The sequence below is a fragment of the Salvia hispanica genome, chromosome 5 (assembly GCF_029641045.1).
Source record: "Salvia hispanica isolate PSC_SH4W2 chromosome 5, Shi_PSC_v1, whole genome shotgun sequence".
In the NCBI taxonomy this organism is placed as follows: domain Eukaryota; kingdom Viridiplantae; phylum Streptophyta; class Magnoliopsida; order Lamiales; family Lamiaceae; genus Salvia; species Salvia hispanica.
The window spans coordinates 31,069,888-31,087,877 of NC_142696.1; the positions used below are offsets into that span (position 1 = coordinate 31,069,888).

Consider the following 17,990-nt stretch of genomic DNA (forward strand, 5'->3'; position numbering starts at 1 on the left):
TATGCAAAAAACATTACATAAAGCATTGATAATGGCACAATCTAATTTAGTAATAACTTCAAGAATAAAAGTATTAAGAGATACAATTAACTACTACCTCCGGCCAAGAAAAATAGACAACTTTTACCGGTTTGGGTCATTCAACAAAATTAAACTAATTCAAAATATAGACTCCACAATCTACTAAACACTATTTCCACCACATTTTCCTTCTCTTACCAATTGTGCATTAAAACTCATGTCATTTACAATATTATATATTTTTTTTGGACGAAGGTAGTATGTTATTGGTGTATAAATATTGCAGATTGCATGGTTTGGTTAGATGCAGCTACCTCACACTAAAATTAATTGCACATTGGCAAACTCTCATCAAACATACTCCCTTTATCCACCAAAAATAGTCTTATGATGGACGACACATATTTTAATTAGCGATTGGTAAAGTAAGAGATATAATGAGAAAAAATGAGTAAATTATGAAAGAGAAGGAAAGAAACTTTCCATTTTGGGATGTGACTATTTTTTTGTGAACACGCCGTAATGAAAAGATTGGACTATTTTTCGTAGGCATAGCGAGCATTAAAAATTCTTAAATAAATTTGAAAAGAACAATATGCCGAAAAAATTACAAGGGATATATTTAGATATTAAGAGCATTTATAATGAAAAGAGCGTGAGCTTTGGACAAAAATTTCAACCAAAACGTCAAACTAAAGACGCAGAACAAGCACTTGTTATGAAGCAACCAACAACATTTGTATTTTATTTTTGTTTTTGAGTTTTGATATAGTTTTATTTTTTTAATTTAATTTCTATTTCTCGTGACTTTTTTTAAATAAGATGGACATCATTCAATACTAATAATATTTTAATTATTTTTTTTTATCTCTCAACTATTTTAGTAATTGTTCAATAAACCTATGTGTCATTTCAAAATGTATATTTTTCCGTGACAGAGAGAGTATTTTAATTGGTTGGACGATGGAATTGAATATCTATTTACTAGTACTACAATTTAATTAAAGAGGTTTATCTTCAAATTGGTAAGTTTGGGCCATTTAATACCCTCGAGAGTATAACCTTATACGAGTATAATTAAAAATTATGCATTACACAAGTGGTTTACGTATTTCAAATTGAAATAAACAAAATAGAGAAATATAGAAAAGAAAAAGAAAAGAAAAATGAAGAGAAGAAAGGGAAAAAACAGTGAACTAGGAACTCCAGTTTGGATAAATTTCATGGAGGCGAAGGGGAGGAGCAATTGGTTCTGCAGGTAGGGCAGGAGTGTTGGGGAGATTCAATATATAGAACACAAAAACGGATATCAGAAAGTCGTGATAAACACTTTCAGATCAAATCAATTTGGCGGTTCTACCAAAGTACCAAACTATTCGATCGGATAAAATTCAGAAGATTGTTTTGAACTTTTTCGAATGATAATTGTTGAAGATGATCAGAACCATAAATAACGATCGGATCGGTTTATAAGCATGAACAGACGCGTCTGTTCATTTTCTAACCGAAAATAACAGAATTTTAAAGGTTTTCGAAATTGCAAATTGGTCCTTTTACTTTTCCGAAATTATATTTTCGGATGAAAGTCTTATACAGCAACTTCGTCAGAAATAAAAAATTTCCAAGCAGCTAGGGGCTCTGCCCCTTGGACCCCGCTATCCGGGGGCGCTGCCTCCGGACCCCGTTAATCTGTTCAGGGGCTTCGCCCCTAACATCATAACGAATTCAAATAAGTGTGCACTCCGCATCCTCCATACTTATATGATGTATCGTTATGATAATACCGATCGATCAAGTTAATCAAATTATACTAAAAATATCCAACAAGGAGGAGTGCGAAATGAGCCATCTCTGAATGCAATTGAGGTGGAATCCATGCTTGCATTTATCCAGAACTCCGATCTTCTCCCCTACCGCGAAATCACCCAAACAGATTATGCACTCCGTCTCCTCCCCGCCCAGCTTCATCCCCTCCGCGTAGCTCAGACCTCGAACCTCCTCCGCCGCGCCGTTCTCCGCAATACAGGCGCACGATGTAGCGGATGCCGGCGTTGAAAGCCAGCGCGCAGAAGAGGACGGCGATGACCAGCGCCGTGTTCGCCTTGAATTCCTTGGAGCTCGAGTACGGTTACCACGGGCAATTTTTGGCGTCGCATCTCTCCGGATGCGATACAGGCGGCGGCGGTGGGGATATGTGTGATTGTGAATCGAATTCCGCAACCGCCATTGCTGCTCTTGCTCCTATAGAAGGTATCTTCCTCATTTTCGATTGGACGATTCAATTTCAGATTTTCTTCTTGTTTACTGTATTACCTGTTTTTTTTTTCTGAGAATTAGTATAATTTATAAGCACTTTAGTTTAGCATGAAGCCAATTAAGAGACTAAACTACAATAGATAGTGAGCAAATCTCATAAATTTCCCCAAAATGTGCTTAAATTCACTGAATTTCCCAGCATATTGAGCAACAACTTATGGATTTGGAGTATTAAAAATAAGAGGTTTGTGGAAGGTTTGAGTGAAGCAGAAGAGTGTGGTGATAAAACAGGGTGGTGAGATTTGGAGAATGAGATATGATGATGATGATCAAATAATAGCAGAGAGAGAGAGATATAGACAAGTTAAATTATTAGTAACAAGATAGGTGGCTGCTGAAGAGGATATAAAAACTTGCAGCTGAATTTGGTGGGCCATTTCACTTGCAATTAGGCATTGATTATTTTTGCATAGAGAAACCATTTTTGAATTAGGTGGAAGAGCAGTCATAATTTCTTTACTGCAAAAGATGTTTGATGGCATTGGCCTATCCTGTAATGCTGTTTTTATGCTTGTAGTGTGTTTCTTTAGTGAAACATCACCAGAACCCAATGAAGATTTGGTGGTGATGGAAAAATTGTCATCTTTAGGTGATTGGGGAGTGGGAAGATAGATTGTTGTTTACCTTTACTATTGGATAAGAAGCTAATCAAGATTTAAGAATAACAATAGAGATGGATTTTATAAGTGTCTTATGTTAACTTTTGTTGAAATAGTTTAAATTTTGACAGTTAGGAAACTAATTGAATAAGGAAAGAGTGCCAAATAATAGAAGTGATGATTATGAATATTCATAAGTAGGCATATAGCTTAAATGTTGCAAAATGAGACATGAAAATATAAAATCCTTAGATTTAGAAATGATTAAGGTCAGGTCATGCACACACTTTGAGAAAGTGCTGCTAAAATCACTATAAAAAAGATAGTAAAATTATGTAGTTTTTGTTGCTTCCCTTTCTTAGATTCCTCCTTTTATGGCCTAGACAAGCTTTATCGCGTTTTGTTTTTTGAAAGTGGTCAACACTATTTCTTGATCCATGATTTATGGGAATTGGTACAGATAAATTAGTTTAACATGAAGCAGGATCAACATAGGAATCCCCGAGTGCAAGAGCAATGCACTAATCTTAGTACTTATATTAACCTTTTGATTTGGTATATTGGAATAAAGAAAGATATTTGTGTTTAGGATTAAGAAGTGTGCTATTTCTTGCTTTACATTCTGCGATCGTGAATTATTAAAGAGAATCATCTTTAGGCCTATAAAATGCCTACACATTTTTGGGATTGTGGCATCTGATGCTAATGGTTTTTGTTGTACCATATGTTTATAAGTGGTAAATAATTCTCTCTGCAAATTGCAAGAATGTGGAATTTTCTATACATTCAATTACTACTAGTTAGGTTGAAGTTGTGAAACTATCATCCACTTCCATTTGATAGGCAAACACTCACCCATCAAAGAACTACATATTTTAATGCAAGTAGTGTACTACACTAAATGGTCAACATATATGAATGTGTAGAGTAGCATTATGTCCAAGCCTCATCAGAGAAGAAAAAATGAGTTCATGGTGGTAACAACAAGTTTTGTCAAACACCCTAAAGACAACACCAGAGTAGCAAAGGAGAGTGGTCACTCCCAATAATTAATTGAAAACAAAAGCACGAAAACTCATCTCAATTTGATCTATGAACCCCATACAAGTTGCTCTCACAATCGATGTGGGACATTGAGTGTGCAACAGAAGGTGCTCATGCGACCTATGGGTGGAGTGGATGGTGATTGAAAGTTATAAACTCGATACCATTGTTCTCTTCTAGGTCGAGCCTATTGCCCAAGGCTTGTCTATTAATTATGTGATCAAGGAGGTTTACTTGTGGGGTGGGTTTGTATCCCTTCTCCAGACTAAAAGAATAATGGTAGCAAAGTTCTGGAACATTAGAGAGACTGCTCAACCTTCATTTTTGGATTATGAAGAAAAAAAATTCTCATCTCTCACTCTCACTCTCACTATCACTAGAATTCAAACATACATTTAATGTTGGGAAAATTCTATCATCTTCTTATCACTATTTTATAAATGTAGGCGTCAAAGAGTGTAATAATAGCATGCTAACATTCTGTCCTATAAAGAATTGTGTGACGTAGATCCTGTTTTGGAGTTGCGAATTCGCGACTCTTTTTATATCACTAATATTCTTTAAATTAAGATATACTCCATGTTTGGTTGGTTATGTGGTGATATATAGATGTAGTCATCGTTAAAATGCAAATAATACTCTAGTGCATTATCAAGATTAATCAATGACCATTAGATCTTAAAAGGAAGGGAAAAGGTTAAAGGTAGTACTCCTACTATACAAAATATCAACAAATGGATAAAATTGTCAACTCGTAAGAATATAGTAATTTTCATGAGTTTTGTGATGTCAACATAGTACGTTAAAAATATCAACACAAATACATGTATATTAACACAATTATATTGATATTGTACATGCATTATGTTAACATATTATGATGAATATGTTGATATTAAAATGTTTATCAAAATATATGAAAATTCAAAACAAAATTATTGAATTTCATCATTCGAACATATGCGATTAGAATCTCGTTAAAATTACCTTTAATTTAATACTACTATGTTTTTGCAAAAAAATACTCCTAACTTAAATCCAGAGAGTTTATGTGAATTTAAAGTATTGAGATGATGTTTTAGAGAAAGAAAAGTGATTAGTTTTAATTACCATATACTATCAAAATGGACATTGTTACCTTCAATAAATTTAATAATTTTTAATTTAAAATATTAATCACTTTATATTATTTTAACTAGTAAATCTCTAAATTCAATGATTAAGAATTTATGTTAGTTATTATTATTTGAGATCCTATAGATATAGATGGATGAGTGGAGAAAATTGTGTTGTTTCAATCCGCAGTACTCCAAATCTAAACAAGGCTGCGAATATATTTAAGGATTAATAAATTGACGTTTATGTAAATGAGTTTGCATGCCCTCAAGGATAGGGAATTGAAGAACGTCATGATATTAACACTTTTATTTAAGGCTGAGGCAATTGGTTTGGTGACTGATTGAGATAAGTAGAGATCGATATACTCCCTCCGTCCCACTTAAAATGCAACATTTGAGAATCGGCACGAGATTTTATGTAGTGTTGTTTTGTGAGTTAATGAAGAGAGAGTAAAGTAAGAGAGATGAAAAAGTAGAGATAGAGTTGTTTCCATTTAAGGAAACGTTTCATTTTTAATGGGACAACCAAAAAAGGAAAACGTTGCATTTTTAATGGGACAGAGGGAGTATATAGTAGTATGTCAGTAGAGTAGGACTAGTTACGAGTTCATATATTCAACTGGTTAACACTCACTAAGGCAAAAAAATTCGATAAATCTATAAAAATTGAGGAAGCATGATAGTGGACGTGGGAAATGGGAGAAAAGCTTTCCCGGTGAATAGGCTAAAGTGTTTATCGGAAGCCCTTCCGGCAATGACCTCACCTCCTATGTCACCGCTCTCGGCTGCATATAATGTCAGATATAGGACACAATTTCAAAAGGGACGGAATCATTAGAAGTGAAAGAAAGTGAAGAATCGGCTTTTTTCACTTTAAGCGTAAATGGTCGATTTTGTCCCATCGTTTAGGCGTTTCCTCAAAGATGTTCCACTGTCTAGGTCATTACTATTTAGTAGTCATCATTTCATTTTTAGGTATAAAATGCCCCACACATAATTTTCAACAGTGGAAATATCAACGCGGTAGCTGAAAGTACACGTCAATTAATAAATTACACGTTGATTAGCCAAAATTACACATTGAACACCCACTCAACGTTTAATTTTGGTTGTCAAACCTTAGCTGGTTTGGCTATCTTATTTAGGGTTCAATCTTCGCACATCGATGTCGACCCCCACCTGCCACTTTTCTTACAATTCCACTCTTGAATCGGACCGTTCACCTCTGCCAAATGTCGATACCCTTTGTGGAAGTATTGAGACACCTATTTCTAGAAGTACCGAGACACCTCAAAGCCCTTCTTGAAGAGACGAGCCAAAACATAATCAAAACAGATACTATAATCCAATCCAAGCAACAACTACGATACAAACAAAGAACAAGCAAGACGACACAACAAATAGCAAACGAAGAAAAAGGGAGAGCAAGAACATGAAGCACCACCTCACAACCGACCAAAGCCACAAAACACAAGATCATAGCACAACCACGTGAAAGAAAAAAGGAAAGAATCACTTACCAAACTATACATAACAATACATTATAGTACTATCAAATTATCAATGATGTAAGAACCATACAACTTCCACTGCGTGAAATCCCAAGATGTAATACATCTGGAGTAGTACATTACAGTAACAATTCCAAATAAAAATGCCATTTTATGATGGCAACTGGTGAAAACTAATCTGAAAATTCCAAAACAGCATAGAAAATGCTTAGACACAATATTTTGTCAACAAAAGACATGCCAATCAGTCTCTCATAACAAAAAACTAACACAAACACAACACTCACATTGCTACAATTTTGTAGCAATTCTTGCAACTAGGATTAAAACACCCCTATAAGGTTCAAAACTGAGGGGGTTTAAAATCCTCTTCAACATCATGTCTATAGTAATAAGTATAACCAACCAAACTTGTTTTTCTTCTTGTTTTATAATGTACACTGACTGCAAACTATATTTACATATTACATAGCTGGTGGTGGTGCCGTGCCACTTCAGAAGAAGGAGCGCTTGACGGGCGGCCGACCAACGGCCCTCATCAAGTTTGCTATTTCAAGAATTCTGGCCACTTTGGTGCCTCTCTTGGCCTCAGCAGAAGCTCTTCTTTCCTCTGCTTTTCTGTGTGCTTTTGCAATCTCATTCTGCATTTTCTCTTGTGCTTTTGCTCTTTTCTCCTCCAATTTCCTCTGCAATTTTAGTTACACTACTTGAAATCAAGGGAGATGGATTGGATTTGTATGTATGCTTCTTCAATTATAATACTGCATGATAAATCGATATAGTTTTTTTTGTTCATGTAAAAAAGTAGTAAAAATTTGGACATCTAAATTTTAACTAAACAAGCTTACTAGTACTCACAAATTGATGAAAACTCTACCAAAGCTTGAAAAATAGTAGCAGTTGTTAAATTTCAATACAATTCACTGTTCACCAATTGCCAACCTGTATCTACATTAGAAGACTATAAATTAAATTAATACTACATGTGTTTACAAAATATTATTTCATCTTTTCATTTTTGTCTATCCACTAATCTCATGGAGTACTAAATATTCAAAGTTATTCTCAATTTATTACTCACTTTTGATCTCCCTTTATTCACATTTGCTCTTTCTATGTTCTATTTTACCCACTTTATCTATTCCTCTTACATATTTTACTAATTTCGCATCACAACTTAGTAATGTTATCCAGGTAGACCGTAGCCTATTTGAGAGAGAGTATATTTCAACATGCTTTTGAGTGAAATATGATCATTTATAATTACTACTTATCTTTTTCCCAAGAAAGAAAGCAATTATAGACATATCGTTTTGACCGAGAGTTCTAGTGAAAGAAGGGATAAGAAAGTTAACTACTTTTATAGCCTCTTACTAAAACAAGAAAATAAATGTGACTTCTTAATTTCACCTAACTAGTAAAAGAAACAGCCATCATTAATTAGTAGAAAACAATAAACAATCACAGATGTCTCTAACTAATACTGTAGTCAATCTAATCAAGATCATCCCTAAAAACCTTGATTTTCCCATGTCTGGCGTTATTAATTTTCGATTTTCCAAAGAACACACCCGTAGATATTTCAAGCTAAGCCAAAAAACTATGCTAGAATTTTTTTAAAGCAAATTTTCAGTGAAAAAGAATATACCTCAACTTTCTTCATCCAAGAAGTGGCCTTCTGCACTTGCTCACCTTCCCATCCATTGATTATGGCTTCCTCACGCTTGAACCGGTTATTAATCTTCGCAACCTTGGCATTTTGCCAAGCATAAATCTTCGACTCCGCCTCCTCTTTCTTCACCCGATGCACCGACATCTCTCCACCTGCGCTGGCAGCGACAGGCGCATGTCTGTCGCCGCTAGACTCACCCCTTGGCGATTGCACAGGATCCAGCGTGCCAATATCCGGCACAATCGCCAAGGGGTTTGTCTCCACTTGGAAATTCCCCTCCTCCCTAATCCTGCCCAATGGGCCCGACTCGGGCTGAGTGGGCCCATTGATGGTGGCCCCAGCTACAACAAGGGCGTTGAACTCCCTGCTCATGCTGGTGAAGTTCTCGCCCCCGCCCTCAGTAGCGTTTGACGCTACTGAGAGGGAGGATGACCTGTGACTACCCGTCTCCCACGCCTCGCGGAGCCGGAGGCGTGGGGCGCGGGGCGGCGTCAGGGCATGGATGTCCCTGACGGCCGGGGAGCCTCCGCCGTCTTCGTCTCCGTCTCCGTCTTGGAAGGTGTTTGCTAGGGTCAAAACTCTTTGATCGCTCGACATCTCTAGTACTCTTTTTTGTGCGTCACTTATTTTTGGTGATGGATTCACTAATCATCTTTAATCAAAGAAAAAAAGTGGAGGATATGAGCCACACATGCATGCAAATTGATACTACGTTTTTGGAATTGATTGCTCTCTTTTCTTCAACACTTGAATTTGGATATTGTGGAAGAGTTCGTTCTTCTTAATGCCAACAACTTTTTTATTTTGCTTGTTTTTTTCTTTATTGGTCCCTGCACTTTCTCTTTATTCGTTAATTGCCCATATTCCAAGATTTTTCTGAATATTTTAAATAGATCATTGGCTAAAAGTTTTACCTAATCTCATCATATTTAAACAGTTTAACTAAGAAATCTTTTGTCGATCGAAGATTGTACTTAGCGGTAGATTTTAATAAACACAAAAGATAAAGTTTTTGTGGAGTACATTTTACGTGAAGGAGTTGCTAATATGTAAGTAAGTTATTTTATTGACAATCGTTGATATCTAAAAATAATTTTTTTGTGGAGTACATTTCGTCAAATTCTACTTTTTCATACCGCCCTTAAAATCTGTCTATAATTATTGATTTATTCTAATTTTTTCGCCAATCAAAATTTTGGTACGAATATAACTTAGTATAATTCATAATATTTCTTCAACAAATGAAATTATTTAATCTAGTGTGATACAATGTTATTTGGCTATTTTTGTTGACATTTGATGATGCCACATATCACATTAAGTAGTGATCAAACTATGATATTGTTAAAAGTTTGATTGGTTGCAAAATTAAAAGAAATTATTAATTTAATAACGAAATAAACCAATTAATAATTTAATAATTTATAGACAAATTTTAACTTGTGAAACTATAATTTGGTGAAAGTTTATAATTTTTACATGCAAATAACCCTTTAACATGAACTAATCGTACACTAATATAATCTAAATAAAAATTGTGTATTTTAACTCAAAGACTTGCACTTTTGTTAGTTGGCAAGGTTAACAATATATTCATATCTAACATAATAAATCGGCAAATCACATCTAGAGGTCTTTGTAACAATACTTTTTGTTTTACTAGATCCTTCTACAAATTTTTGGTTTATTACATCAATTTATAATTTTTTTGCTTCATTAAGTTGTCAAACTAATGGATTTTAATTTAAAAGGTTCTTACCTTTTATTTTCAACTTGGTTGGATAGTTAATTAACGGGCTTCATAATTAATTAACTTTTCTTGTATGATTTATTTAGTTTTTAAATTTTCCTTGTCTAAAATTAATCCAGTTGCAATATTGCGTTAAAAATTATTAACAAAATAAAAAATTTATAAGTTGATATATAACTGGCAATATAAATAAATTTTTATTTTTCATTGATTTTCTTGAGTCATATTGCAACTGGATTAATTTAAAAAGAAATTAGTGAAATTCTTTTTACTAACCCTAGAAAAATCAATTAAATTATAAAGTTTAATAAATAAAGATCTAACCAAATTAAAAATAAAAGTATAAAAATTTCTTAAATCAAAATGCATCAGTATAAAGACTTGGTGAACTAAAAAATTGTATAAAGATTTAATAAAACAAAATACAATGGTACAAGATCCTGATGGACCGAAAATTAGAAGAAAACCTAATACAGTAAAATAAAATGATTCATGCAAGGAGCCAAGGACTGAAATGTATTTTTCCTAACAAATCAATCTAATTCAGAAGTGGACCCTACTCCCTAGCAACAAGTCATCGATATTTACTTGATTATGAGAACATAAAGATCAAATATTCGAGAGAAAGAAAAAAGACAAAACTAATTCAAGAAAAAAAATGCAAAAGCAAAAAAGCAAAAGAAAACACACTCACAAATTGTGGCGAAAGTGGATATTTTTAAAAAGTAAAGGGGCATGAGAGCAAATATATCGCACTCACCTTTATCTTTTGGATTGTCGGTCGTTTGTAATTTTGGTGGGACCCATTGGATTAGGTGATTAGTGGTGGATTAGTCACAGTCTATACACGCGGCGCGCTCTTAGCAACAAATCAAAATTTTTAATCCATAAAACTTGGCGGGTTACCAGTGGCTGATTGTGGGTCCCACCAGATCTATCCATTTGCTCGGCGACACGTGTACGGTGAGAGAGGGTTATGCGAATAGGTTGCTGGGACGCCCACGTCTCATAGATGCAAATTTTAAAATTTTGCCCATTTCGTAGTGAGGATTGTGATTGTGACACTTGAATAAAAATCAATGAATTAGCTAATCATATCAGCCAATTATATGGGGCACTTATCTTAGTGATTCCAATTATTTTTATGAATTTTACTTTAAAATAACAGCTTGTACTGCATGTAAAATCTATCTATTTTTACATGTTTTTCAATACATATTCGCAACTAACTTGCTTAGTGTTGTGAAAAGGATTAGAGAGTCGATTGATATGCGAGACATTCACTCATTTGTGCGATAGAGATTTAGATTAGAGAGAAGAACGATTTTCATTTCATTTGAAAGCTAATTTCAATTTTTTTTTCATCTTAATGTTTTTTTATTTTCATAACGAAAGTTATGTGGTAACGGTTGAATATTATGTGAACCATTTTTGGTGTTGAACTTATATTCTCTCTGTCTGCGAATAGGAGTCTCGTTTTTCCATTTTAGTCTGTCCGCGAAAAGGAGTCCTGATTCACTTTTACTATAAATGGTAATAGAGTCTCACCTTCTACTAACTCATTCCACTCACATTTTATTTAAGACTAATATATACAAGTGAGACTCCTATTCCACTAACTTTTCTTAACATTTCTTAAAATCTGTGCCGCCTATAAATGAGACTCCTAATGGCGGACAGAGGGAGTATATTAATTGAATTGGGTTGGCCTGATTTAATTAATGTTAAGGCCCAAAGTCTTGGTGATGGCAGCCCATTGCTTGACTGGCTCGTCACTTACCTGGTGTCCTCGATGGCCGCCACATAGCACCTCCACGCGGATCATGGGCCTCAGTCGTTGGATGAGAAGCTTGTTTGTTTTGTGTGTTATGTACACCACTTCTTTCTCTTCTCTCTCATTCAACTGATACTCTCTCTCTCTCTTTCTCGCGATACGCTCTGCCTTTTCTCTCTTGTTCTCTGGCGGTTGTTCGCCGGTCATCTTCTCCGATCTTCTGATTCTCGGTTTTAGAGAGATTCCTCGGTTTAGATCTTGAGTGAGGCAACTTCTTTGGTTTCCTTCTCAGACATAGGGTTAGATCTGACTGTGGTGTTTGATCCGGTTGTAATTGGAGATGTACTTGAGAGTTCTTGTGTTGTGAATCAGAGATCCAAGCGATTCGTGTTGATCCGTGTGTTGAGTAGGCTATTGTTGGCGGTAGTCGGTGAGACTGAGGTTTCTGACCACTAGTTCAATGGTGCTTCTCTTGTGACTGTTTGTTGAAGTTGTGAGGAGATCCTTGGCCGGGTGTAGTCGTTATTGCGACCTGAGCCATATCCTGATGCTTTTGGCCTTGTGTTTCTTGTACTGCTTTCATTAAGATCCTACGGGATCAATCAGATGGAGCTTGGTGTTCAGTCTAGTGGAAGACTGACTTGTAGCTAGGGTTTCCTATTTGCATATTTTGTTCTTAAATTACTTGTAATCTTGATTCCTTCTTTGTATTTGGCTCGTTCCTTCTGAGATTAGCCATCTTAGTAGCGGGGTAATACAAAAGAGGTCCCGGAAATTAGTGAATCCATGGTGGTCTGCTCCCTACAGTGGTATCAGAGTCACGGGGGGATCACCTTGGCACACCGGGTCGCAAATTTAAAGGAGGTGGGCTCTTTAGAGTAAAGCTCAAGCCTCCGGTATAGGCTCTCAGGTAAGTCGGATACGCCTTAACAAAGGGTATTCGCTCTGGTAAATTGGCGAGACCTCTCCTTAACTGCTTTCCTAGCTCTAGGTTTGGGTTTTGATGCTGGTAGTACCACTGGCCGCGGTTTAGGTTTTCTGTGCTCTTGTTTTCTGCATTATCTTGGTGCTTACAGTCTTTCTTGCTTCCGTTGCGTGTTCTGCTATGTCTCTGTTTCTCAAAGTGTGTATCTCAGAGCCTTGACTTTGTGTCTTGAGTGAATTACCTGTCCACTTTGTGCCTTAACCGCCTTGAGTGACCCCTTGTGCCGTCATACATTGGGTGATTGCGAACTGGGAAATCCTCTTGTCGGGATACACATGACAGATAGGGAGGAACTCTTTCTGGACTTGATAAGTGTATCTGGGATCACTTTGAGTTTGTTTTCTGTGTATGTGTCCCTGCTGTAATTGCATATGTGAGTTTGTGCATGAAAAATCCATGTGTATATCTGTTCTAAGTGAACTCTTTGATTGTGTTGTGTTTAAGTCCACTTTCTGTGTAAGTAGGGTTACTTGTTGTGCCTTGTGTGTGTTGAGTTCTTTTGTGTGTGTTAAAATCTTTTCAAAAATGACTCAGCCAATTGGCATTATCCCTTTTAATGTGAAAAATGATTTTGTGATTTGGAAATAGAAAATCAAGTGTGTTTTGATTCAGTGGATGCTTTTCAAAGCTGTTGAAGGGACTATCCCTGATACTGAGTCTGCTGAGAAAGTGGATGAGATGAATGAATTAGCGAGGTCTACTATAATACTCAACCTTTATGATTCAGTGATTAGGAAGGTTGGGTCCATTGAATCAGCCTGTGAAATGTGGACTAAGCTGGATACTCTGTATACTGAAACCTCAATGTCATCCAAGACATAGATGATAATATTGACTAATTTCAAAAACTTGTCCAAGACATTATAAGGTCTGGGGACAAAACTATTGATGAGTATACCAGCATAATCCTCATGAATGTTATCCCTTATACTTATAGTGATGTAAAGACAACCATTAAGTATGGTAGGGACATCGCCTCTCTGGACCTTATAACCAGTTCCTTAAAATAAAAGGAAATGGAAATTAAAGAAAACTCTGACTATAAATCTTCTTAAACTAAGGCTCTTAATTTAGAGGAAGGTCTAAATCTAGAGGGGATGACAAAAATTCTAATGGGAATGGTAAACAGCAAGGCAGAGGCAGATCTAGATCTAAAAGTAAAGATCCGAAAGCTAGAAGGAAATGTTTTAAGTGTGGAGAAGTGGGTGATTATAAAAATGAATGTACAAGGCCAAAGAAAGGTAAGAGCCACAATAATAACAATCAACTCGAGTCTGTTGCAAATCTAGCTAGGATGATGGTTCTGATGGTGTTTGTTTCATGAACCATGACTTGTTTTCTGTAAATTCTACCTCTGAGTGCTTTTTTACCAAGTATGACTAGCTAATTGATTCAAGATGCACCTTTCACATCTCTCATTTCAAAGATGCTTTTACTTGTCTCAAACCTGTGGAAAATGCTTTTGTGTCTATGGCTAATGACTAGAAGTGTAAAATTCTTGGCATTGGTACTGTGCTTTTGAAGTTTGAGAATGGTTTCCTGTTGACTTTGAACAATGTGAGATATGTGTCTGATCTGAGCTATACCTTGCTTTCCTGCTCTTGTCTTGAATCTGAGGGTTTTGAAGGTAAATGAGGGGCATGGTGTTATGAAGATCTGTAAGGGTGTGTTGTGCTTGTTTAAAGCTGTCAAGAAGTGTAATCTGTATGTGTGTACTGCTAAGTCTCTAACTAGTTATGATCACATTGTAAATCTAGTCAAAATTGATAAGACTTTATTGTGGCATAATAGACTTGGACACATAAGTCAGAAGGGTTTAAAACTTTGAAAAACTCTGAAATTTTGAGTGAGTTGGATTTCAAAATTAAGTAGCCCTTTTGTGAAACTTATGTTTTGGAAAAGCAACATAGGGTTCCTTTCCCTACCCATGTGTTAGAGTACCTTCATATGGATGATTAATGAAAGATGAAATCTCAAAAACTATTTTTTTTTTTTTAATCTTTGTATATGTCATTGAACATACTACTCCCTCCGTCCCATAGAAATAGGTCATATTTCATTTTTCATCCGTCAGATAGAAATAGTCCATATCCATTTATAGTAACCTTTTTACTTATTTTCTTTTATTTTATCATTTATGGTCCTACCACCCACTATACAATTTCAACTACTTTTTCTCCTTCTTTAATACTTTTTACCACTTATAAATTAAAACCCGTGTCAACCCTAAAGGGCCTATTTCTACAAGACGGGAGGGAGTATTAATTATTTATATGATTATTAAACTTATAAAAACGTGGAGTTTTCGTAACCAAAAAAATTGTAGTTCATTGAGCATTAGTAATTAATTAAAATCTTTGGGATGCTTACATTGGTATTGCATTGATTCATACATCGGGAAAGCTCGAGTTGATTATAATATCCTCTACATTTGTTATGAGAATATAATTTATGATTAAAAGCTTGATCAACATGAATTTATTATAGTACTATAATAAATAATGCCTCAAAATTAGACCATTATTGAAAAATATATTAATTAATTAAAGTTAGTAATAAGCTTAAATTAATTAATGAATATTAGAATCTTAAATACGAGAAATGAATCGTAAATCAAACTCGAATGATGTCATTAGCAACAAGTTTGGTAGAATATTATTGCTCACGCTAATCATCAAACCTTAGTCAGATCATATACCAAGTAGAATATTTGAAAGAGTGGTGAGATTAGTTAGTCTTTGTATTATTGCATACATGGTTCATTTATATAATTAGTTACATGCATTATGATTATTGCATATATGTAATCTAGTCATAAAAATAATATATAATACATCACTTTAAAGTTACAAGGAGATTATCTCTACAATGACACTAAGATGCCATTATCGACAGTTTGTGGTTACATGAATTAAAACGAGTTTCTTGATAGGTGGATAAAATCTCAACCCAAATCTCATAAAATAAAGTTTCCATAAAATATAGTGGTCTAATCTTATGTCACAGTAGTATTTACTTATCGATCGACTTCTTGTAATATATATACTACTACTATGACATTAAATTGGAAAAAACATTGTCATTGGCTAGAATATTGTGCACTATTTTCTTTTATTGATGTAATGGTTATGGAAGTGTGACAATATAGTCTGAAAGTGGAGTAGGACATGTGTCCACTTTGATATTTTAAAATTTTAGAAAAATAAAAATATGATACAGGTGTTTGCCATTTTATTGGAACGGGGTTAGTGAAAATGATGTGAATAGTGAAAGAAAATCTATTCAAAAATTGAGTGATGCATGCACAAAGATTTCATTATCTTCTTTCAAGTAAAATATTCAGGGCATATTTTCTTTTTCACTTTATATCAAATGATGGGGTTTTCCTTTTCATTTTACACTTTATTGTACGCCTTGTTCTGAATTAGTATAAATTGTTTGTAGTATTATTTTTCAAATCTTATATAGTACTAGTAGTTCAAAATTTTATTTTCAATGGTCAACATCTGAACTATCACCTTTAGTTGACTTATTTATTAAAATAGAAAGAAGCGAGTATTTGTTGATCGGAACTTTCACAAAATATGGTAAGTAATTTAAAGTAATTTTAGTTTGAAATTCATCTTAGTAATATGAAAACACGACAAAGTGACGGAGTCAGAACCTGAAAATAGAGTGATGGAACTCAAAAGAAATGCATTGAAAAACTACTTTAATGACTCGGTAAGTTATCACATTAAGATAGTTATCATCTTAACATGATCCTATATGTAAATGAGATAATATTTTACTAATTTTTTCACTCATATTTTATAAGGTCAGACAATTGTCTTAAGATACATACCAAGTAAAAATGTGTCTTTTATTTACAGAAGGATGGAGTATTATAATAAGAAAAGGAAGTGAATGTTGAAATCGGACGAGGAAGGCCGGAGAGAGAGCTCAAAAATCACACATAAGATAAGAGGGAGAGTGGAGAGTATTTAACTTACACATGGGATAAGAACAAAATGGTGTATCGAATGCTGAACAAGTTTTTTCGAATCAATGATTATATATGGAAGGAGCTGGAGATCACAAATTTGAAGTAGGGGGTGATGGAATCATGGAATTGAGGTGAGGAGGTAGTATTAAAAGGAGATGACATCATGCAAATTACTCAATTTTTGCTATACAAATTTATAGTACTATTATTAATTACTCAATCTTTTAAATAAATAATTTGAAATTAATTAAAATTTCACACTATAAACTTAGAATCGCAACACAATTTCAAAAGGAGATGACATCATGCAAAACAACATTAATGCTAAGGGCAGTCACAATAAGAGTCTATCTCTGGAGCCCATCTCAGAGTTTATCTCTATTTTTTCATATCACGTCAACAGGCTCATTCCAGAGCCTATTTCCCTGCAATGAGAGCCCATCTCATTTCCACATCATCACTATTTTATATTTTTCACTTTTAATTTAGTGTGAAATAAAATGATATAAAATAACAAGAAATAAAGACAACTCAATAATAAACAAATTTCATTAAATAAAATATCCTACATTTAAAAATATTATGGATAAAAACAAACAAAAGATATTGATAAATATATTGAAAATATTGTGACTAGAGAGAAGTAAAATGTAGAGTGGGATAAAATGAAATGGGATGAATGTGAATAATTAGTGGGGAATAGAGCATATATATGAGATAAAAAATAAATAAAAACAAAAAAAATAGAAAAATAGGAGATCGGCTTGGCCGATCTATCGGTCTTTGGGGAGGAGCCCATAAGAGTGGCCATCGGCCCTTGCTCCACAATGGAAGCCTTAGAGAGCCGATGGGGGAGCCGATAGATAGGCTCTTGCTATCGGCCCCCATTGCCAATGCCCTAACACCTCTAAGAAGTAAAAATGGTGGAAAGACAAAAATGCCTAGATCACTTTTAGGGGCAATTTCGAGTGAAAATAGTGCAAAAGGACCACCGGTAAAATAAATCTTTAGGTTAGGGACTACTGAAGATATTTTTAAAGTCAATGACTACTGGTAAAATAAACTCTTACTTCATGGACTAATTTTGTAGTTCACTATTTAAATGATTATGTAGTGCAATGTAGATAATGAATTCGATGTTTTGTTATAATGCTATCAAATTTTCAAATCTCTAATATCACGTGTCACTCTATCTATCCAGGAAAAAATGTTTTA

General features: G+C 34.6%; 1 protein-coding gene and 1 long non-coding RNA gene across 2 annotated transcripts; one reads left to right on the top strand and one right to left on the bottom strand.

The window, feature by feature from the left end:
- Nucleotides 1–1,707: 1,707 nt before the first annotated feature.
- Nucleotides 1,708–3,524, top strand: LOC125186789 (uncharacterized). The gene is made up of 2 exons (XR_007170502.2): nt 1,708–2,271; nt 3,397–3,524. It is a non-coding gene; the product is annotated as an uncharacterized LOC125186789 (long non-coding RNA).
- Nucleotides 3,525–6,662: 3,138 nt separating this feature from the next.
- LOC125190187 (remorin 4.1-like) lies at nt 6,663–9,052 on the bottom strand. Its single transcript, XM_048087407.2, has 2 exons — nt 8,258–9,052; nt 6,663–7,295 (listed from the first exon to the last, which is right to left on the bottom strand). The coding sequence occupies exons 1-2, from the start codon at nt 8,876–8,878 to the stop codon at nt 7,104–7,106; spliced, it is 813 nt and encodes a 270-aa protein (XP_047943364.1). The 5' UTR covers nt 8,879–9,052; the 3' UTR covers nt 6,663–7,103.
- Nucleotides 9,053–17,990: the final 8,938 nt, after the last annotated feature.